The following is a 23,251-nucleotide window of genomic DNA, read 5'->3' on the forward strand; positions in this document are numbered from 1 at the left end:
CAGAGCTTTGCCTGGGGTGTCAACTTCTAAGGGGGCATAAAATGATCAACATAGACATTTGAAGTTCTTTCTATGTACTCTAGCATATGAAACAATTAAAAGAACAATAAAAACACCAGATAAGCATGAGTTATTCATTCAAAGGATAAAATGTGACTAGTGCTAAGATGAATCAGGGGAGAAAGAGAAGTGTTAGCTAGAGTAATTAAAGAACTCCCTCAGTGGGCTACAGGGAAAGCATGTGGCCTGACCACTGCAGGATGGAGGCAGTGAGTGAATGCTATGACATTCCTGAGCCAAGCTTTGAGTTGACAGCAGAGAAGTGGCCTTAGGGAAACAATGGACCAAGCAATGATCCAATTCTTGGACCAAGTGAGCGCCAGAAACAAGAATGTGCCTGTCAGGCAGAGGCAGGGGAAACTGGATCCTGGCTCTTACATCTGTTTATGGGTCCAGGTGTGAGTCTTTGCATTTTCTACTTGGTTAAAGACAAAGGTGTTCAGGGAAAGGGGAAACCAGTTTCACAACAGGGAAAGACTGGAAAGAAGACAAACCAGTTAAGGGAGCACTGTGAGCTTGACTGACTGAGTCAAGGGGCAGTGATATGGGTGTCAAATGGAGCAGAAGAATGTGTTGTGGAGGGTAATGTGAGAATACAGTTGAAGAAGGAAAATAGAGTCGTCATCTGGCATGTAAGAGAAGCATAACCAATGCTGCTTGTGTTGAGTTGAGTTTATTTGAATTTAAGAACTCTGAGAACGCTACGGTGAGGTTGGGCTTGATTTTGATATTATAGCTAATCATAACCAGCATTCACAGAGTGCTTACTAGGTGCCAGGCGTTCGATCCTCCCAACAACCCTGGGAGGTAAGGTGTTAATTGTTAACCCCATTTTACAGATGAGAAAACTGAGGCAAAGAGCAGTTAAGGACTTGCTCAGGATCACACAGCTAGTAGGTGTCTGAGGCTGGATTTGAACTCAGTTCTTCTTGACTCCAACTGCTATTGATAGACAATAATAATCAAAAGTGCTGGTATAGCAAAGGGTGCTACATTTGGAGTCAAAGGTCCTTGGTTAAAATACTAACTTTGTTACTTACTAGCTGTGTTTACAGGGGCAAATCATGTAACTTTTCTTAGTCTCAGTTTCTTCATCTGTAAAATGGGGTTACATACCGGTATTACCTCACAGTGCACAAGTACACACCAAATTTGTGTGCAGACTCACCAGGCTGTTGGATGATGTCTGTAAAACACTTTGTTGCAGATTACTCTCAAGCCAGGCAGGCTGAGAAGAAGCCCAATCACCCCCTGGGCCACGCTGTAGCTCAAACAGTGTGTCCTGGAAGCAGCGCTACACTTTAAGAAGGAGTAAAAAGCCAAGAAATAGTAAGCCAGGATGAGTAGGCAGAGAAAGCAGAAGACCATTGAAAACTTCTTTGGGGGAAAGGTAGACCACAATACATCCTCAGAAGAAGAAGATAATAATAGGGTCAAAGCTCCAACATCCAAAGCTTCCAAGAAAAATATGAACTGGTCTCAGGCCATGGAAGCTCTCAAAAGGGACTGTGAAGAGAAAGTAGGAGAGATAGAATGAAGATGTAGAGAAAGAGAGGAAGGAATGCAAAGAGAAATGAGAGCGATGCAGGAGAGTCATGAGAAAAAAACACTTTGTTGCACTCCATAGATATCAGTTATTATTTTGATTGCTAGGCCCTAGAGGAGATTCAAAGTTAATTGGGCACCAGCCTTCACTAAAACTTAGAATCTGACAGATAGAGTGTGTTTGTTCTTTACTCTGGCTGGAATGTCTGTCCAATCTCATTCATCCTGCAAGGCCCAATCTTGAATTCTACCTTCTCCGAGAAGCCTTCACGACTGTGGCCCAAGGGAGCCTTTCTCTCTCACAACTACTTATAACGTTTACTATCCACACCATACAGTTTGCCACTTGATTTTATAGAGGCAAACCCTAAATTATGATGATTTACCCTTTTGGAGAAGTGCAGCTAGTTGTTATAGTGGATAGAGCACACTGGCCTGGAGTCAAGAAGGCCTGAGTTCAAATGTGACCTCAGGGGCAGTTAGGTGCTGCAGTGGATAGAGCACCGGCCCTGGATTCAGGAGGACCTGAGTTCAAATCTGGCCTCAGACACTTGACACTTACTAGCTATGTGACTCTGGGCAAGTCACTTAACCCTCATTGCCCTGCAAAAAAAAAAAAAAAAGAAAGAAAGAAAGAAAAAAAAAAGTGACTTCAGATACTCACTAGCTGAGAGACCCTCAGGCAAATCACTTAAATTCTGCTTCAGTTTCCTCATTTGTGGGGGATAGTGCCCACTTCCTAGGGGTGTTGTAAGGATCAAAAGGACAATCAAATTTTATGTTTGTTTCAATCAGAAAATGAATCCCAAGTTCCAATCAAGAGTTACAAATACATTTGAGGGGTGATTTCTAGGTCCTATACCACTCTCTCTTAAGATTTATTTTAGAAACTTTTGGAGCACAACACAATGTATATTAAGTTAGAGTCACTTGTATTTAGTTTTATGTAATCGTACTGTCTTCTTATTTATATTCATTCAACAATACTTAATTATTTCAAGGGTTTGTGTCAGTGTTCCACCAATTCAGATCCTAACCCATCTACCACTCATTAAGAGTGCCTTTGGGGGGGCAGCTGGGTGACACAGAAGATAAAGCACTGGCCTGGATTCAGGAGGATCTGAGTTCAAATATGACCTCAGACACTTGATACTTACTAGCTGTGTGACCCTGAGCAAGTCACTTAACCCCCAATTGCCTCACCAAAAAAAAGAGAAGCCATGAATTCTGAATTTGTCAGAAGATTCATTCGACCAAGATTGTTCAAAGTCTATATCTGTAGAACTGTATTTCATGCTGAGAGAGTTAATACAAAAAATATGCTACCTCCCTTCTTTGCAGGAGTCGGGGGACAATGGGTGATACTATCAGGCACAGTTGATTTGTTCGTTTTGTTGAATTTTTTCTTTTGCTTTTTGTTACAACATTTACTCTCAGGGTGGGGTCACTGCTAGTCATCTTGACTCATGACTTACCACTGGAATCAGATGACTCTCCTGGAGAGAGTGCAGCTGATGACTTTGTGTCCCACTTAAATCCAATTCACTCATAAGTCAAGACATCACCCTCATGATGTCATTGGTCCTCTTTGAGAATGGAGAAGGAACAACAACAACAACCCTCTGGGTAGGAATAGGATATATTTCTAAATTAAGGTCAGAAAATAAAAATTAGACATATACATATAAATTAAATGCTTTTAAATCTTTTAAAAAATAGATGCTTATTCTAAAGGGACTGTTTAGCACTTAGGATAAAAAGACAATTCAGGGACAATATGATAGATGTCTTCAAGTATTTGAAGAATAGGCATTTGGAAGAGAAATTAGGTTTGTTCTGTTTGGTATCAGAGGGCAAAACCAGGACCATTAAATAGACATTTCAAAAGGGCAGATTTAGGCTTGAGGTCAGGTAGACTTCCAAACAACTAGAGCTATTCAAAAGTAGCGTGGGCTGCCTTGAGGTGGTGGGTCCCTCTTCCTCAGAAGTCTTAGAACAGGGACTCTAAGATGACCACTTGCTGGAAATGTTATTAACAGGGATGCCTTTTTTTTTTTTTGTATGAACTAGACTAGATGGCTTCCAAGGCCCCTTATCAATTTTTTAATCTTTAAAATGATGGGTGTGGGGCAGCTAGGTGGCACAGTGGATAAAGCACTGGCCTTGGATTCAGGAGGACCTGAGTTCAAATCCAGCCTTAGACACTTGACACTTAACTAGCTGTGTGACCCTGGGCAAGTCACTTAAGCCTCATTGCCCTGCCAAAAACAAATAAACAAACAAACAAAAATAAATAAAATGATGGGTGTGACTACTAGGTCATAGGCCTTCATGTACAAAAATACTTACAGCAGCTCTTTTTGTGGTGGCAAAGAATTGGAAATTGAAGGTATATTCATCAAATGGGAAATGGCTTAACAAGTTGTGGCATATGGTTGTGATGGAATACTACTGTGCTATAAGAAATGATGAGCTCAATGATGTTAGAAAGGCATGGAAAGACTTGCACAAAATGATGAAGAGCAAACTGAACAGAACCAAGAGAACACTGTATACAGTAATAGCAATATTGTCATTGTTGTCGTCGTCTTTTGGCAGGCAATGACAGTTAAGTGACTTGCCCAGGTCACACATCTAGTGTCAAGTGTTTGAGGCTGGATTTGAACTCAGTTCCTCCTGAATCCAGGGCTGGTGCTTTATCCAGTGTGCCACCTAGCTGCCCCAGCAATATTGTTTTAAAAATGACTGCGCAACTAAGTCATTTTGACTATTAGAAATACAGAAATTAAAAATAAAAGACATATGAAGAAAAATGCTATCTGCATCCAAAGAAAGAACTGATAAATAGAAGTATGTATAGAACAATTATATATATATATATATATATATATATATATATATATATATACATATACACATATACATATTTATCTATTTGTGTCTAATGGTAGCCATCTCTAAGGCAGGGAGGGAGAAGAAAAAAAGAAATTTACATGATAACTTTGTTGTATATTTGGAGGAAATAGCAAGTTGTACGTGGTAGATTTGCAGTTTCATTTACATAGTTCTTATGTTATGGAAAAGCTTGTTTTGTTCCATGAATTGAAAAAAAAAATGATGAGCAGGCAGATTTCAGAAAAACATGGAAAGGCTTATATGAACTGATGAAAAGTGAAATGACCAGAACCAGGAGAAAAATGTACAAATAACAGCAACATTGTATAATAGTCAACTATAATTGACTTAGCAGTAAGCCAAGACAATTCCAAAGGACTCATGATGGAGAATGCTATCCACATCCAAAGAAAGAACTGATGGAGTCTGAATGCAGATTGAAGCATACTATTTTTACTTTATTTTTTTGTGTGTTTTTTCCCTTTTGTTCTGTTTCTTCTTTCACAACATGACTAATCAGGAAATATGTTTTATATAATTGCATATATATATATATATATATGTTTTATATAATTGCATATATATATATAATTGCATATATATATATAATTGCATATATATATATAATTGCATATATATATATATATATATATATATATATATATATATATATAACCTATTTGCTTACCCTCTTATGGAGGGAAAGAGGAGGGAGGGAGAAAATTTGGAACTCATAATTTTATATAAAAGATGAATGTTAAAAATTATGTTAGGGGGCAGCTAGGTGGCATAGTGGATAAAGCAGTGGCCCTGGATTCAGGAGTACCTGAGTTCAAATCCAGCCTCAGACACTTGACACTTAACTAGCTGTGTGACCCTGGGCAAGTCACTTAACCCTCATTGCCCTGAAAAAAAAAGGAAAAAAATTATGTTGACATGTAATTGGAAAAATAAATACTATAGTCATCCCTTCCACGTTGCAACTTTCCCCATCACAGTTTAGATATCAAGAGTCAGCATAAGAAATTAAATGGGAATTTTGGGGGAGTTTTTCGGAAGCTGCAAATCACAACCAAAGGCCAGCAGATGACACAGAAAAAATTTAGCAACTCAGAAATGCATAAAATATATGTATAGTATTATCTAATAGGTATAGTACTGTATAATTTAATACCATATTAATTCAGTTTTCTTTGGTACAAAGAGGGCCAAAAAATTTTATGTGGATTTTCCAGATTGAGGGGGTGTTAAGCCCTAACCCCTGCAATAGGGCTATTTAAAAGAAAAAATGTTGGGGTTAGGCTCTTTGATACTAGAGATTCCTTCTAACCATAATAATCTATGAAAAATTCTCTACATGGAGGTGACAGGACATATGCGTATGAAATTGCTAAATACCAGTAAGTAGTATATGATTGAGTGCCAAGTGAGTAACCTAGGCAAGGCAAGGCTAAAGGAGTTCAGAAGACAGGAGAGTGAATGTAAGGGGATTCCTGTTGTGAAATTTTCAGTGCATTTTACACTCCAGAAATTGGCACATGCTACAGAACAGGGCTTAATTTATTTTTGCATTAATTGCCTAGATTTAAGAAAGTGACAAAGAAAATGCTAATGCAGTTTAAGCTTTTAAATGTGTTGCACATATGTTCTTTTCTTTACAGAGAGATGGTTATTCAACATTTACCAGCTCACTCCTGGAGAAGGTGATACTTCTGTTGGACCTTGGAGGAGGATAAGATTTGTTTGTTGTTGTTGCCCCCCTCCCAGGGCAATGAGGGTTAAGTGACTTGCCCAGAGTCACACAGCTAGTGTCAAATGTCTGAGGCTGAGTTTGAACTCAGGTCCTCTTGAATCCAGGGCTAGTGCTTTATCTACTGCACCACCTAGCTGTCCCCTGAGGAGGGTAAGATTTGGACAGGAAGATGGAATAGGAAAGGAAATTCTAGCCCTGGGGAGTGGTTTCAGAGGCAGTAATAAGCCTGGCATTGGAAGAGGAAGAGGAAGAGGAAAAGGAAGAAGGCCTTCCTGACTAGAGTAGACGGCTCACACTGCAGATTAATGGGAGAAGATTAATGAATCAATCAGCAAATACTGAAAAGAATGAGTTAGAAGTTACATAGTCTAACATCCCTCCCCAACTGAATGGAGAAGGCAGAAATTCCATTCCATTCAACAAACAGTAAATCCACTGTACAACCTTCTGGACAGCTGTATAAAACACACTGAATTAAGGTTAGGTAATTGCAGGGTTACATGATGAAAGCCTTAAATACAAGACTGAGAATGAATTTTCAGGATCTATGACTGTATGAGGCAGAATGGTGTAAAGAGCCCTGTGTTGCCCCTGTGAGGAGATAGTGGAAGAGGGATACTGAGATGAACTACTAGCTGGGTGATGTTGGCCAAATCATTCCCCTCTCTTGGATTCAGTTTCTTCATCTTGAAAATGACTAGATGTTCTCTCCCATTTTTTATTGCAATTTTTCCTATCCCCTGGCAAGAAAGCACATCCATTGAGAAGCAATGTGAGGTAGTAGAAAAATGTGTTGTATTCAGAGACAGAGGAAATGAGTCAGATTCTGACTCTGCTACATAATACCTTGAAGAAATCCCTTCCTATCTTTAGGCTTTCAGTGTCCTCATCTGTAAAACAAGAGTACAAACTAGCTAGTTTCCAACGTCCCTGACAGCTCTAAACCCATCTGGGACTCTCACTTGACCTGGTCTACACAGAGCTAGTTGTTCTACCAGGCTCTTGGACCTGCTTCTGGAAGGCAGAGAATCTGTGCTGGGTGTGCCCTTTGCCCAGTCCTGTGGCTCTGCTGCCTACTGACCCTGGATCACCGGAGACTCTGCCTCAGAAGATGGAGGCAGATGATGAAATCTGAACACAAATCATATACTGTCTCCAATCCAATCCACTTCAGTCTACACAATTGCCAAAGTGATAATCCTACAGTGCACATCTAACTATGGCATCTCCCTACTCAATAAACTGGTGTGGTTCCCTATTACCTCTGGGATCAAATAGAAAACCCTCTAGTTGTCATTTGCTGCTTTTTACAACCCAGCCGACTCCATCCTGCCTTTCTTGTCTTATTACACAAACGAGCTTTTCTTCTGCATCTCCCAAATTTTCATGGGCAATCTCCCATGTCTAGAATACATTCCTTAGTTCATTCAAGATGTTTGAGAACCAGCTTCTCCTTGAAGCACTTCCCCATTGCTAGAGCCTTTCTTCCTGTGAAGGTTAACTTGTATCTATTTTGTACACACCTACATATGTGCATGTTGCCCCTCCCATCTTAGAAATATGAGCTCCTTGAGGGCAGGGACAGCTTTGATTTTGTGTTTCTTTCCCACCACCTAGCACGGTGACTGTCATGTAGTAAATGCTTAATAAATGCTTGTTTGGTTAATGGATTGACCTTTGAAAGATGAAACATATAAAGTTTAGCAGCACAGTGACAGGCACCTAGTAGGTGCCTAATAAGTGCTTGTTTTGGCTTGACTTTTTTGTGTCACGGCCCGCTGTGGCAGTCTGGTAAAGTCAACGGACCCCTTTCTCAGAATGATTTTCATTCATAAATAAAACGTATAGGTAATTATTACAAGGGAATCCAGTTAAGAACCTCAGCTGTAAATAAATCCCGGGAGCTGTTATAGCTCCCAGGTAAATGATTTGCAAGAAGGACCAGCCCGGGCAGCGATCCCTCCCGGGACACAGCGGCCAAACCACGGCATTTCCGTCCCAGCAGAAGGAACGGCGTGCAATTTAGCAAACGGAAGCGACGGCGCCCGAGTCACGTGGCATCAGGAGCAGGAACGTGGCAGAGGGCGGGCCGGAGACCGAATGTGCGGCGTCCTGGTCTCTGCTGAATGGGCGGCCGGGGCGGCGGCGGTATGAGTGCGTTGCGGGGCTTTGCAGGAGCCGCGACCAGTGCTTGCCACTCCCCGCTAGTACACGGAAGCGCTGGGCGGTGAGGAAAGCGACCGCAAAGAGGAGGAGGAGGAGCAGCAGCGGCAGCGGCGGCAGCAGCAGCAGCAGCAGCAGCAGCAGCAGGAGGAAAGTGGGCGGCGGGTGGCCGGAGTGGGGTCTCCGGCGACTGTAGCTGTTGCCCTTGGGCCAGACCTTCCTAAGCCTGGGAATCATGGCATCTCTGGTCCACACAGTCCAGGAGAATGGGCGCATAGCAGCCGGGCTCCTGCTCAACCTGCTGGTTTCCATCTGCATTGTTTTCCTTAACAAATGGATCTATGTGCACTATGGCTTCCCCAACATGAGTCTGACCCTGGTGCACTTCGTGGTGACCGGGCTGGGCTTGTACATCTGTCAGAAACTGGATATTTTTGCCCCTAAAAGTCTGCAGCCCTCCAAGCTGCTGCTCCTGGCCCTCAGTTTCTGTGGGTTTGTGGTCTTCACCAACCTCTCTCTCCAAAACAACACGATAGGCACCTATCAGTTGGCCAAGGCCATGACCACCCCTGTGATCATTGTCATCCAGACCCTGTTCTACAAGAAAACCTTCTCCGCCAAAATACAACTCACCCTGGTGAGTAGCTCCAGCTTTTGGTGGCCGGAGTGACTCTCCCAGCCGCACTCCCGTTATTATCTCCCTTAAAATTGACCCCCTTGGGAACTGAGAAATTAATGTTTTGACCTTGTGTTAGTTTATAGATCTTCACTTTAGCAGAATCCCCGAGTGAATGGCAGGGGTTTGAGCTGTTCATTGGTTAGTTGGGGGAAGAGCCTGTTTGAGGCTCCCCACAGCTTTTGATAACAGAAACATCCCCTACAAGAATCAAATTGTGTAATTATGATCTGTAGGACCTCATAGCATCCTGTTTCCATGGGGACGTACCATTGGGTCCCTGGACCTCGGAATCCAAGGGTACTGAATGGAATATCTTGGACTTTTGAGGATTTACAGAATTGTCCTTGGGAACCTTATAGTGGCCATGCTCCCTTTGGCCATTGTTTTTAAAAAAGCGTTTTCAGTAATGCCCTGCCTTTCTAATTTATCTTTTTAAAAAAATGTGGATAACATATTTTAATCTGAAGACGTGGCAGGCCACTTTTTAAACTAAATTATTTAAGGAGACACTAAATTTTCTATGTATAAGCATTAATGTACATGCATTTAAAATCTCATAAGACTAAACGTGAATCTCTTCGATTTTGTCTAATTAATATTTATATCTTTTTCTTTACAGGTACCCATAACTTTAGGTGTCATCCTAAATTCTTATTATGATGTGAAGTTTAATTTTCTTGGAATGGTGTTTGCTGCTCTCGGGGTGGTAGTTACATCCCTCTATCAAGTGGTTGGTAATTTTTTTTCTTTTGCGCCCTTCTAGCAGACTAAAGGACAGGACACAGATTAGACTAGTGATAAGAAAATCTAATTTTAAATTTTGTTGGATGCAAAGTGAAAAACATAAGAGGCAAAGAAACATGAGAGGGAAGATTCCATTCAACTCTAACATTATTATGAAGTTGCTTGCTTTTGTATGTATCTTGAAGCGTAAGGAAATTTCAAATTAGTAACCATATTTTCAAATCATGTTTATCTTACAACCTATAGACTGACTTCACCTTCTAATAACCTAGGTAACATATATTAATAAAAAGTCTGCAAGTAAAAAATTAACTTTTTATCTGCATGGCATACTGCATAGTAGTGGTCGGCACTCAGTAAATATTGTCAGTTGATACTTGTGGTCAGGGGAATGTCCTGTGAAATACAAGTCTCTTTGTATTTAAACACTCTGGCAGTGGGAATTTTAGAGCGAGCCAGCCTAAGGGATTAGATTCAAAATGAGTAACATTTGAATTAATGTTTCATGCCTTACTTCTGACAAAGATCTACACATTTTAAAGAGCACATTATCAGTTTTGAGAGGGGTCCACAGCATGATGGTGAGCCATCCTTAGAGGTAGAACAACCTGGGCTCAAATCCCTTCTCTGACAATTTTTGCTGTGACTTCGGGTTGAGTCATTCAACTTCTCAGTTCTCTAGGCCAGGGCTTCTTAAACTTTTTCCACTTGCAACCCCTTTTTGCCTGAGAAATTTTTATGTGACATTGGGTATATAGGCATACATAACCTTTTTGCTGTTGCCAAATTTTTTGCGACACCCCCCCCCACACACACACACACACATTCAGTTACAAGACCCACAGTTTAAGAAGCTAGGCTCTAGGTAACTCTAAAATTCCGTAGCAGAGAAGTTAGAGACCAGCACAGTATAAGGAGTTTCTTAACCAGTGAAATCGTCTCTTCAGCTCATATCCTATCATTTTATATGGTTAATATTTCATTGATATCGACCTGAAATAATGTACTTTTTGGTGATCATAGTTTGTGAGGTTTTGCTGCTCCTGTGTAACACCCATGTCGCCAGAGGCCTGGTGCTTTTTTAAAGTAGGGAACAGTACAACTCAGACTTCTTTGTATTAATCAATCTACATGCTTTTACTCTGGCTACTTTGTGCTTTACACATAACATCAATTATACCTCAACATCAGTTACGAAAGAGAATGGTTAGAGATGCTTAGTTTTGTCATTTGGAGTTACTTAAGTGGTGCTGAGATATTGTATTCTTTAAGCAAAGTGAATTATATTAGGAATTCGATCCTCGTGTCTTTATTATTAAATAGGTTTCCTAGTATCTGCTAAAAACTTTGAAATTTATTTACTATAGTATTCCTCATACTCCAATAGAAAATGCAGTGCCGCTCCCGGCCATTCTCTTCCAAGTCATTCTCATAATGATCCTGTAACTCAGTGTTGCCATGGGTCATAGCTAAATGCTGTGAAAGGTAGTGTATATAGGGAAGCCTGCTTATCAATCACCCAGCAGCCAAAACACTGGTTAGGAGATCTGAGATGAGATTGAGGAAGGGCTAATCATCCTTGGGCAGTTTACTGGGGAAAAGTTAACCTCTCCCAGTGCAATTGTTTTTTCTTTACAGAATAGTTAGAATCCTGCAAAGTTTACTATAAATCAGATCATGCGGTCTTCTTGAATCCCACTGTGATTTCAGAGATGCATTCATTCCCACTTGTCCTGTTGAAGACAAGGAAAGGAGGTTAGAATGGGATGTCTGGGTATCAGCTTGGAGCTGCAGTAAGAGGCAGCTGACCTGACCAGCAAGCTACAAACCTTGGTATGGGGGAAAGAGCAGGAAATTGATTATGACATGCCTCTGCATAGCAACTGGAAAACAGCCAGGGAATTAATCCTTGATATTATGCTGTTGAGGTCTTTTGAGATGATATTTCATATTTGTTTCCTACCTTTCTATTTTTCATATTGTGTATTTCTGTAGATAAACAATTCCTATCATGGGGATATACCTCAATACAAAAAAAATTAACTGGGGGACTACTAGCATTTGCCAGATCTTATCAGACTCATTAAACATTAGAGCCTTATGGGCTATTGGTGATCATCTTATTTAAATAATTATAGCAGATTTTTTTCCTATACTCAACTTCTCCTCTGATGCCTCATTAGGGTATAATGGTGACTGACTTCTCCAGAGTGATGTTCAAATTTGGGCCAGGCCTTTTTAGCTGAATGAACTTTGTGTAGGAGGCAGCAACGTGGCTCAGTGGATAGGGCTTTGGATTTGGAGCCAGGAAGGCCTTAGTTTAAATTCTGCCTCAGATACTTACTGGCTGTGTGACCTTGAATGTCTAATTCATCATGGTCTGATGTCTTAGAAAGTTACATAACGGAAGGACAGGGGCAGTAGCAGTCACTGGAAAAGGAGATTGTTTCTATCCCATACTTATTTCCTACAGCTAATCAAGGCATTGCGAAGTCCATCCTTGCTTCCATCGGGACACCTAAGAGAAATGAATTCATTGTCAGACCTTCTCTAGCCTGACTCCTGTTCTATGTCATTTTAAAAAATGAAGAGAGTCACAGCCTTGCCACCTTCTCAGTGTCTCCTTCCATGAACTCCCATGATCATTGGTCGCAACATTGTCTTTTCTATTTCTTTTGGCAGATGAAGGAGCTGAGCCAGCTTTTGAATCAGAAGCATATTTTTTTAAAAAAGTATTCTTAGGGGCAGCTAGGTGGTGCAGTGGATAAAGCACTGGCCCTGGAGTCAGGAGTACCTGAGTTCAAATCCGGCCTCAGACACTTAACACTTACTAGCTGTGTGACCCTGGGCAAGTCACTTAACCCCAATTGCCTCACTTAAAAAAAAAAAGTATTCTTTAGGGGGCGACTAGGTGGCGCAGTGGATAAAGCACTGGCCCTGGATTCAGGAGTACCTGAGTTCAAATCCGGCCTCAGACACTTGACACTTACCAGCTGTGTGACCCTGGGCAAGTCACTTAACCCCCATTGCCCCAAAAAACAAACAAACAAACAATAAAAAGTATTCTTTATCTCTTACCAAGTAAATATAATCAATTAGTCAAGGATTAAATAGGTTCCTTCCTCCAAAAGACTTAATGTGCTTTCATATATTTTATGTATGTTCATCATTTTATGAGGTAATTAGATATGATATATATACATATGCATATATAGATAGATAGATATAGATATATATGTATAATTGGTAGCTAGCTTTCATCTTTGTGGCCCATTTTGCTATGTTGAGTAATGAGAGATGTCTTATTTCCATGTTAAATTCATTTTATCTGTTAATTTTTAGTGGGTAGGAGCCAAACAGCACGAGCTACAGGTGAACTCCATGCAGCTGCTATACTATCAAGCACCAATGTCCTCTGCTATGTTACTAATGGTTGTGCCCTTCTTTGAACCCGTATTTGGGAAAGGAGGAATCTTTGGACCCTGGTCACTTTCTGCCCTGGTAAGTTTTTTTTTTTTTATTTTTTATTTTTGAGAAGTATTCACATTCACAACTAAAATAAGCAAGTTATGAACATTTTAAAGAGTGCCCTTTTTCTAACTGAGGATGCACTTTTAATTAGAAAATGCAATTTAGCTCTACTTCTGTTGGTCATTGATGGATAGACTACAAGTGAAAGTGGATAGATGAGATGTCTGGGTAGCCAGAATGGTCCTCATGGAGTTTGTGTACCCAGTCTCCATGGGAGAAGCCCATGGCAGATCGTTCTAATAGTACAATAGTGCTAGATTTCCCAGTGTCCGGAGAAGTTAAAGCAGCAAGCTAGGGGGAAAGGGGTGGACCGAGGGCCATTATTGTAGATGTAGCTCAGTGGTGAAGTGAATAGAGTGCTGGGTTTGAAGTCAGGAAGTCCCGAGTTCAAGTCTCATCTCAGACACTTAATAGTTGGGTGACCTTTGGCATATAATCTCACTATTCCCTGCTTCAGTTTATTCATCTATAAGATGGTAATAATAATAGCAACATAATTAATTAAATTAAATAATAAAATAGTCTTTTTGGATACCCCTACCACTTAATATAATGTCTAGCGCATATTAAGTGTGTAATAAATGCTATTTTCTTAACTAGTCTCAGAAACCTAAAATAATTACATCAAACTTGTATGATAGGAAATTGGACCAATTTTTTTTTTTTTTTTGGTTAGGGGGAGCCCGGTTAATTTACCTTTCTAGCTGTATCCTCTGTTTCCCTCTAGGAAGCTTCCACCCCTGCCCCTTTTTCATTGTCTTCCAAGGACCCTTTGTGCTTTGGCTCATACAAATTCTCTTGTGTTGGAATATCTCTTACCCTTCCCTTCGTTGATCTCAATTCTACCCATTCTTCAAAAGCTGGGTCAAAGCCCACCTCCTTCAAAAAGCAATGCTCTCCCTACCTGAGTCTGAGATGGGCTCTCCTTGCTCCAAACTCCTAGAGCATTTACTTTTTTTTTTTTTTTTGCGGGGCAATGGGGGTTAAGTGACTTGCCCAGGGTCACACAGCTGGTAAGTGTCAAGTGTCTGAGGCCGTATTTGAACTCAGGTACTGCTGACTCTAGGACTGGTGCTCTATCCACTGCGCCACCTAGCGGCCCTGAGCATTTACTCTTAATACTGTTCACTTAGCTATTGTGTGCTACTGTGTAACAGCTCTTTTGTCATTTTCTTTCAATGTTATTTGAATCTCATTTTGACTTTTAAGTTTCATATCTTCCCAACCGGATAGTAACGTCCTTGAGGGCAGGAACTACGTCATATTTTTGTTGTTGTTATTGTTCCCTATATCACCTTGCATGATTTAGTTGGTACTTAATGAATGTTTGTTGATTTAATTTAAAGAGAAAGCTTAGATCCTGTGATCAGGATTTTCATTTAATTCTAGCATTTTGATTTGAGGTTTGTAAGTAGAGTTGGATTTCCATATATAAGAATATTTCCCACTAATATATTTCTACTCTGTTGCTTCATCAAGGCCATGGAATCTCAGATGTTGTACCAGTTCAGCTTAGGTCCTCCCAGGCCCATCCAAGCCTGAAAGGCTTTGACCCAGCTCAAAGTAGGCTCAGTAAATAGAATTTGAGTGTGTTGTCCAAGAATTACCCAGGCAGGGCAGGCAAGAGGGTGGGATTGTGGCATCAGCAGAAGGTTAGCCATAGCATCTTTTTTTTTTTTTTTTGGTGGGGCAGTGGGGGTTAAGTGACTTGCCCAGGGTCACACAGTTAGTAAATGTCAAGTGTCTGAGGCCGGATTTGAACTCAGGTGCTCCTGAATCCAGGGCCGGTGCTTTATCCACTGCACCACCTAGCATCTTTTTTAAATGTTTCCCAAGGTGTGTTGGGGATGTGTTCTTGGCTTTTGGAGGGAGTTGTTGTTTGTCCTTCATTCTCAAAGAAGACCATGACATTGGGAGGTGATGTTATGACTTGCTTTGAATTGGATTTAAGTGAGGAAGGGCTGTTCAAGGTCACCAACCTCATTCTGTCCTCCAGAGCCATCTGGGTCCAGTGGCGAGTTATATATCAGAACAAGTGGAGATGGCTATGGATGTTTTAAAGCAATTGGGATTAAGTGACTTGCCCAGGGTCACACAGCTAGTAAGTGTCATAGATGAGATTTGAACTCAGGTCCTCCAAATTTCAGGGTCAGTGCTCTATCCACTGCACCACCTAGCTGCCCGTCTTGGAGGAGTACCCATGAGAGAAGTCACAGATCCTCAAGAGTACTGGAATATATTATAATAGATATTGTTCATTCTTCCTTTTCCCCCTTAGTTATCATTCAACTCTGCCCCAACCAAACTCAATTTCTTTTTTGTCTTGGGGTTATATTTGAAAGCAATCAACAGGATGTTCAACATGTTTGCAATATCATTAGGACTGTCCTTTATTAATGATGTTCTCTTTGTTTTCCCAGCTTATGGTGCTGCTATCTGGTGTTATAGCCTTTATGGTAAATTTATCCATATACTGGATCATTGGAAATACTTCGCCAGTCACGTATCCTTTGTAATCATGATAAAAAACAGTTTTTAAGGTTTGTATGGCACGTAAGCATTTTGAAAAGCATGCTTCACATTTATTTATCTGATTTGATCCTCGTTATAATCTTGTGAACTAGGAAGAGAAGGATTATTGCCCTTCCTTTAGAGATGGAGAAACTGAGCCATTGAGAGGTCACACCGCAAGTTGTTGATGTTGTTGGAATTTCTGATTCATAGTAATAATAATAGTTATGAGGATCATCATCATCTAATAATGATAATAATAATAATATACACAAAATATGTAATAAATAATAATACTTATAATAATTAGCATCTGTAAAATGTTAAAGCCCCTTATATATTCTATCATTTGATCCTCAAAACAACCGTAGGAGGTTGGGATTATTATGATCCCTATTTGACAGATAAGGAAACTGAGGCAGATAGAAGTTAAGTGATTTGCCCAGAGTCACACAGATAGTAAGTTTCTGAGGTAGAATTTTAACTCTAGTCTTCCTGAGTTCTTGACTAGCCCTTTATCTATCCCACAATGTAGCTGTTTCATGGAGGTTTCCAACTACACATCTATGGGTATTTTTATGTTTTCATTTGAAAAGTATCAGCATACATTCAGGTATTTTTTAAAAAGTGTGCAGAAAAATGGGCCAATAAGTATTAATTATATTGCAAATGATAACAGATAAAAATGCTACTTTGATAGGTGTTTAGTATTTTTCAAACTAGTTCAGCCACCCTAAATAGTCCACCATTTTTAACATATGAAGTGTAATAACAGATTTAAATATAATTCTGAATTCTCCATACTAAAAGAGTGAGGTGTAGTTAGTTGATCCAAGCAAGTACTCACCCCTTCCTTAGCCTCTAAACCATTTCTCTTTCCTTTAGAATTAGTTTTTGTGCATGTGTTTTTATACGACTGTGACTGTTTTCACTTCAAACCAAATAATGAAGTTATGGGATGTTGGGAATATATCTGGGAAGTCACCCAATTTCTCCATCTTACTCTTTGTTCATCTCCTTCCTGCACTTCACACCATCCTAGAAGAGACAGCCTAATGTCTCACAGTGATTCACAGTGTAAACATAAGCCAACCTACTGATCATTCTCTGGGTTGGGAAGGAGTCTGGTAATTTGTTGTCAAAAGGTTTTTCTTATATAAATTAAATAAGAGTGAATCCTGAAGTGTTACTGGGACAGTATCTTACTTTTTATGTTCCAGCATTTAGCTTAGTCCTTTGCATAGAGGAAGCTGCTTAATAAATTTTTGTTGAATTAAATTCATTGAGTAGTCAATAATGATAATAATAGCTAATACTTAAATTGTTCTTTAAAGTGTGCAGTGCTCTACATGTGTTATGTCATTTGATTCTGACAGCCCTGGGAAGTAGGTGTTACCATTATTTCCATTTAGCAGTTGAATAAATAGACTGAGGGGTTTAGTGACTTGCCCAGGGTCACACAGCTACTAAATGTCTGAGGTAGCATTCAAATTCAGGTCTTTCTGACTCCAAGCCCAGTACTCTTTCCATTTTGTGGCTTAGTTTTAAAAGTAGGAAGGGTAATCAGTCAGTGAATCTTGTAGCACTTAATCACTGTTGGTGGGTAACAGTGAGCGTCTGAATAAGTACATGCTGTTGCTTAATTGCTTAAACCTACATGGAAAAGCATGCAGAGCACCATAACCCACCAAAGCTCATAAATGTGAATCATGGTTCTTCTGGTCCTGACAGACTCCACATTGTTCTCTGTATCTGGCAGGAAGCAAGTTCAGTATATCCAAAACAGAACTCATCTTTTCTCCCATATCTACCCCTCTTCTGTCAAGGACAGTGCTATTTTTCCAGTCGTGGTCACCAAAGAGTCATCCTCTATTCCTCACTCTTACTGATCCTTCATATCCAATCAGTTGTCAACATACTGATTCTTTCTCCAAAATCTCTCTCACATCCTCCCTCTTCTCTCTCCTTCCATGGCCAATGCCCTTGCTCAGAGCCTTCATCACTTCTTATTGATCTTCCTGCTCCCAGTTCCCTCACTCTCCAGTCTATTCTCTACATAGTTGCCAAATTCATGTTTCTGAAGCATAAGTCTAACCATGTCAATTCTTTGCTTAAGAAACTCCATTGGTTCCCTCTTGCCTTTAGGATAAAATACCCCAAACTCCTCTGTTGGGCTTTTGAAGCCTTTCCAGGTCTGACCCCAGGCTACTTTCCTTTACACACTTCACATTCTATTCCAGATGTGGTTTTGTTTTTGTTTTTTTTATTTTATCTTTCTTCAAATAAGAGAAATTTATGTTCTCTCCTTCCTACCTCTTCAACATGTTTCAGGGGGTGAGGGAGGGGGGGAGAGAAAACTCCTTATAATCATTATGTATAGTCAAGCAAAGCTAATTCCTGGATTAGCCACGTCCAAAAAAATGTCTCAGTCTGCACCCTGTGTCATCATGTCTTGTTCAAGAAGTGAGTGGTGTGTTTTATCATGGTCCTCTGGAATCATGGTTGCTCATTGCATTAATCAGAATTCCCAATCTTTCCAAGTCATTTGCTTTATGATGTTTTGGAATAAATTGTTCTCCTGGTTCTACTCACTTCACTCTGCATCACTTCATACAAATCTTTCCAGGTTTCTCTGAGACTGTCTCCTTCATGATTTCTTACAGCACAAGAGTATTATTCCATTACATTCAGGTACTATAATAGCCATACCCCAATTGATGGACACCCCCTTACTTTCTAGTTCCTTGGCACCACAAAAAGAACTGCTATAAATATTCTTGTCCATATGGGTCCTTTCTCTATTTCTTTGATAGCCCAATAACTCTTAAACTTTTTACATCGTAGGCAGTATGCTGAAACCTATAGACTCTTTCTTAGAATAATGTTTTTAAATACTTTAAAATTTTTTAAGTAAAATATATAGTTACAAAGGAAGCTATTTGAAATATTGATATATATATTTTTCCCATTCAAGTTCACAGACCCCCTGGAATATGTGCACAGATCCTAGTTAAGAACCCCTGTTCTAGCCAAACTACCGTATTAGTTATTCCCCTTCTAGGACGTTCCATCTTGAATCTTCATGCCTTTGCAGAAACTATCTATTCCCCATGTCCAGAATTCATTCTCTCACTTCCACTTCTTAGAAGCTCTAATTTCCTTCAAAGTTCAGATTGAACACCACCTCTAATAAAAAGGCTACCCTGATTTTCTTACTTGCTAGTACACACCCTGTCTTGTTGCCTTCCCCCACCCCTCTCCCCTACCATTTTTTTTTTTTTTTTGGTCTCCAGTTTGTATATTTTGTAGTGACTTCTCTGGGGATGTGTTATTTGCCCAGGGTAGGAAGACACCTGGTAGGCACTGTTAATGAATGACTTCTCAAATCACCAAGGAGAATTCACTTTTTAAAAATTTTTAATTTTTTTTCGGTGAGGCAGTTGGGGTTAAGTAACTTGCCCAGGGTCACACAGCTAGTAAGTATCAAGTGTCTGAAGTTGGATTTGAACTCAGGTCCTCTTAACTTCAGGGCTGGTGCTCTATCCACTGTGCCATCTAGCTGCCCTGAGAATTCATCTTTAATGTAGATTGGTGGAAATTTTGCTCAGAAGTCCCCATGGCTCCATAAACATTTGAAAATGATGGGCAGTGTAAATTTCAGTAATTGATTTAATATCAATTACTTTTTATATAAAGGAATTCATTTAAGTGTGCCAGAAATTTTCATGTCATCCTTAACCAAAACTACAGATATAACATGTTTGGACACTTCAAATTCTGCATTACTTTATTTGGAGGATATGTTTTATTTAAAGATCCACTGTCAGTTAATCAAGGACTTGGCATTTTATGCACATTATTTGGCATTCTAGCCTATACTCATTTTAAACTTAGTGAGCAGGAAGGTAACAGGAGCAAAATGGTACAGCGTCCTTAAGGGAATTTTCATAGAGAAAATATAATTGCCTCAGGCTGTTGAAAAATGTTGCCGAATATGCACTGATTTTTATAATCAAAAAATTAATTACTCAAATCAAAATCTACCACCATAAATTCTACTATCAGGATATAAAAATGAAGCGTATTTTTACATATTAAACCTGATTTTGAATTTTTAAATGATTGTCTTCTCAAAACAAAGGTGGCCCACATTGACTTTTGAGGGTCATCTTTTGACCATAAAAGATGATGACTTCATCCAAATGAGTACATCAAAATTAAGGTTGTTAAAGTTCGCCAGTACCATGTTGCAATTAGGATATTTTTTTGTATTTATGCACTAAGAAACATTGATGGCACAGGACTATTTTCTAGGATGTAAGTTTTCATTGAATATAGCATATGCATTATCACTGGTCATTTCTCATCAAGTGGCATATATATTATCACTTCGGGCGAAATCTTAAAATCCAATGGAATTGGAAATTCCATTGGATTTGGTTTAACTTCAGGATTGTTTCATTCAAAGAAATCAAATTGATAATATGGCTAAGACAAACTTCAGTTCCAAATTAATTCTTTTTTGGATGGAAAAGTTAATGCATAGGGAGGTAAGTTGTTAAGAAACTGAAGCTTCCTTGTATTGAATCGGACTTTGGACCTTTTTGATCACACACTTGGTCCTGTAAAACAGAAATACTTTCTAGACTCGCAGAAAAGTGCTGCCCAGGCTCTAAATGGAAGCAGGCCAAGTGAATCATGGAAATAACTATAATAATGATGATAACTGTAATGATACCAGTCAGAGTTTGTGATCTTTTCCCATCCTCCTTGGCAAGCTAAATACCAAGCATTTCAGAGCTGTAGCTTTTGATGCAACAAATCGGGGTTGCCCAGGCTCTAAGAATGCTTCCCCTCTCCCTTTGCCATTGAAGATCAGTGTGAACTATGCCCAGCCTAACATAGGTGACAGAAAGAATCCGAAGTAACAAGTTGAGGCAAAAACTGTTTAAAATATCAGGAGTATCTAGGGAGAAAGATAGGAAAGAGAGTCATTTGACCTGGAGAATCATTTGTATTGTAATTATTTTCCATGACAACTTGTGATGGAGATTTTTTTAAAGCTTAAATACAGCATTGTATCTTCTGGGAGAAAAAACAGACAGTAGAAAGAAAAATGATTATACAAGGGAGAAAATATTGTGCCATGTACTTAGGATCACCTATTATCGATAGTGCTTGAAGTCAGAGCCTATATAGAGAGTGTTTTAAGCTATTAAAGGTTAAAATGACACTGCGACTTTTAGGGCACTTTGTATAAGGTAGATGAATGATAACAACTGTCTATCATGATAAAGGGAACTCTGGATAGTTGTTTTCTTCTATAAGAATTATTTTTCTAAGCATTGTTATGGGTTCTTTAAATTTTTACTTTTTCCAATTGTATTTAAAAACAATTTTTAACAGTTCATTTTTTTCAATTTTGAGTTCCAAATCTTCTCCCTCCCTAAGACACCAAGCAATTTGATAGAGGTCCTACATGTTAAACAGTATTATTTGTGAGAAGCAGTGTGGCTCTGTGGATAGAGGGCCTTGCCTCAGAGGCAGAAGAGACTTTTTTGAATAACCAGCACCTGACACATACCAGCTGGGGGACCATGGGCAGGTCACAACCTCTTGGTGCCCAAGGCAACTATTGGATTCTGGATCTGCTTCTGAAGAGGGAAATTGCATACCCAGAATCCTCTGCACTGATGAAAGTTTTTTTAAAATTCTTCAGACATTTCGAGCAGCAGCAGCTTTGTAAAACCAAGGGCTAACTGAAGTTATAGTCTATGTTGGATCAATTTGAACTGTGTGGCCTCTCTTCAAATCTATTTTGATAACATTTCAGTTGTAAGTCTGTTATGGTTTTTTGTATTTGTATTTTTTAGAACAACTTTTGGTTCTCCCCAAGTTATAGAACTGTTTGTTTCATCGTATTAAGAATTATAAAGCAATTTACTTAGATATGTTTTCTGCATAATGTTGATGTTTTACCTTATGCCATGTTAAAATGAAGATAAGCTACTGCTGTGTGTTTTCAGAGCAGTGATGATGAACTGTAAATTCTATACTATATGCACTGATTTGTGCTGTGCACAAACTCTTTATTGTAAATAAAAGTGGGGGCATTTTTAGGGTTAGGAAACATGACTGATGTCAGAACAACGACACAAGCGGGTTGGGGGACATGCTATCCATAGATATACAAGTAATGTTAGAAGCATACAATGTAATCTATAAGAACCACAGGATGAGAATGTTTTCTGCACAGAAGATGAGCGTAATGAAGATGGAAAAAATGCACTTGAATCTCAAGATTGAAGACAAGCCAAAAAGGCAGTATGCTCGAAGATGCTGTGGGTAGAACTCTACACTTAAAGACAAGAAGATCTACATTCAGATCCTGCCTCCAAAACCAGCCGAGTGTGACACTAAGCAAATCATTTAACTTTTCTGAACCTCAGTTTCCTCACCTGGGAAATAGGGATGATTGCATCCATCTTACAGGGTTGTTGTGAGGATCGGGTGAAATAATGTATTCAAAAGGCTCTGCAAACCTTAAAGATTTATACAAATGTGAATTAGTTTTTGAAGAAAACAAATTAGATTTTGGTTTACTAAAGCGACTAGAGCTGTCTTTAGTCCCAAGATAAGCAGTTTTTATTTAATAAATAAAGCTTGAGGCATTTACTTTAATTTGTAGAAATTAAATGACCCTCAAGACCCTTCCTGTCTCACAACTGTAATGCTAACAGGAAATGCATGTTAATATCGAATGATCATCTGCTTGGGTTCCAAATATGTAGAGTGTGGTCGAATACAATTCTTGTCTTCCTATTTAAATAGTATTTCAGGGAAAGAGAATATGTTCATATGTCAAAAAATTGTATTCCTAGTTGCCATTAACATTTTGTTAACAGTTGCCAAAGTTTGATACCTTAATGTCAGCAAATTTGTGTCACTTTTAAAAGTAAATATGGGCATCCTCATGTCCTGTTCATGGCTAGCAATCCAGCATTGCAGTTATCAGACTTGTTATGTCTCTCAACCCCTATTCCCGAAGTTACAGGAGTTTTTATTAATGGGATTATTTTGAACAATGAAAATGTCATTTGAACTGTTTGAATAAAAAGAACCCCTTTTCAAGGAAAAGACTTTGTTTTTGTGATTTTCTTTTTAATTGTAGTCTGATTGCTGAAAATTATTTGAAGCCATGAGAGGGCCTGAGTTTTAAAATTGGTGTGATCAAGAGCACCATTCCTCTTGGTTATAAGTGGTGAATGGGGGCAGCTAGGTGGCGCAGTGGATGGAGCACTGGCCCTGGATTCAGGAGTACCTGAGTTCAAATCCGGCCTTAGACACTTAACACTTACTAGCTGTGTGAC

The 23,251-nt window shown here is 39.4% G+C and overlaps 1 protein-coding gene across 1 annotated transcript; it reads left to right on the forward strand.

Moving 5' to 3' along the window:
• The first annotated feature begins 8,320 nt into the window (after window positions 1-8,320).
• Window positions 8,321-23,018, forward strand: SLC35E3 (solute carrier family 35 member E3). Its single transcript, XM_043968444.1, has 5 exons — window positions 8,321-9,053; window positions 9,715-9,825; window positions 13,182-13,340; window positions 15,791-15,873; window positions 19,632-23,018. Exons 1-5 carry the CDS (start codon window positions 8,652-8,654, stop codon window positions 19,816-19,818), a joined length of 942 nt encoding a protein of 313 aa, XP_043824379.1. The 5' UTR covers window positions 8,321-8,651; the 3' UTR covers window positions 19,819-23,018.
• The last annotated feature ends 233 nt before the right edge of the window (window positions 23,019-23,251 follow it).

Source organism: Dromiciops gliroides, chromosome 5 (genome assembly GCF_019393635.1).
Source record: "Dromiciops gliroides isolate mDroGli1 chromosome 5, mDroGli1.pri, whole genome shotgun sequence".
NCBI classification, from domain to species: Eukaryota; Metazoa; Chordata; class Mammalia; order Microbiotheria; family Microbiotheriidae; genus Dromiciops; species Dromiciops gliroides.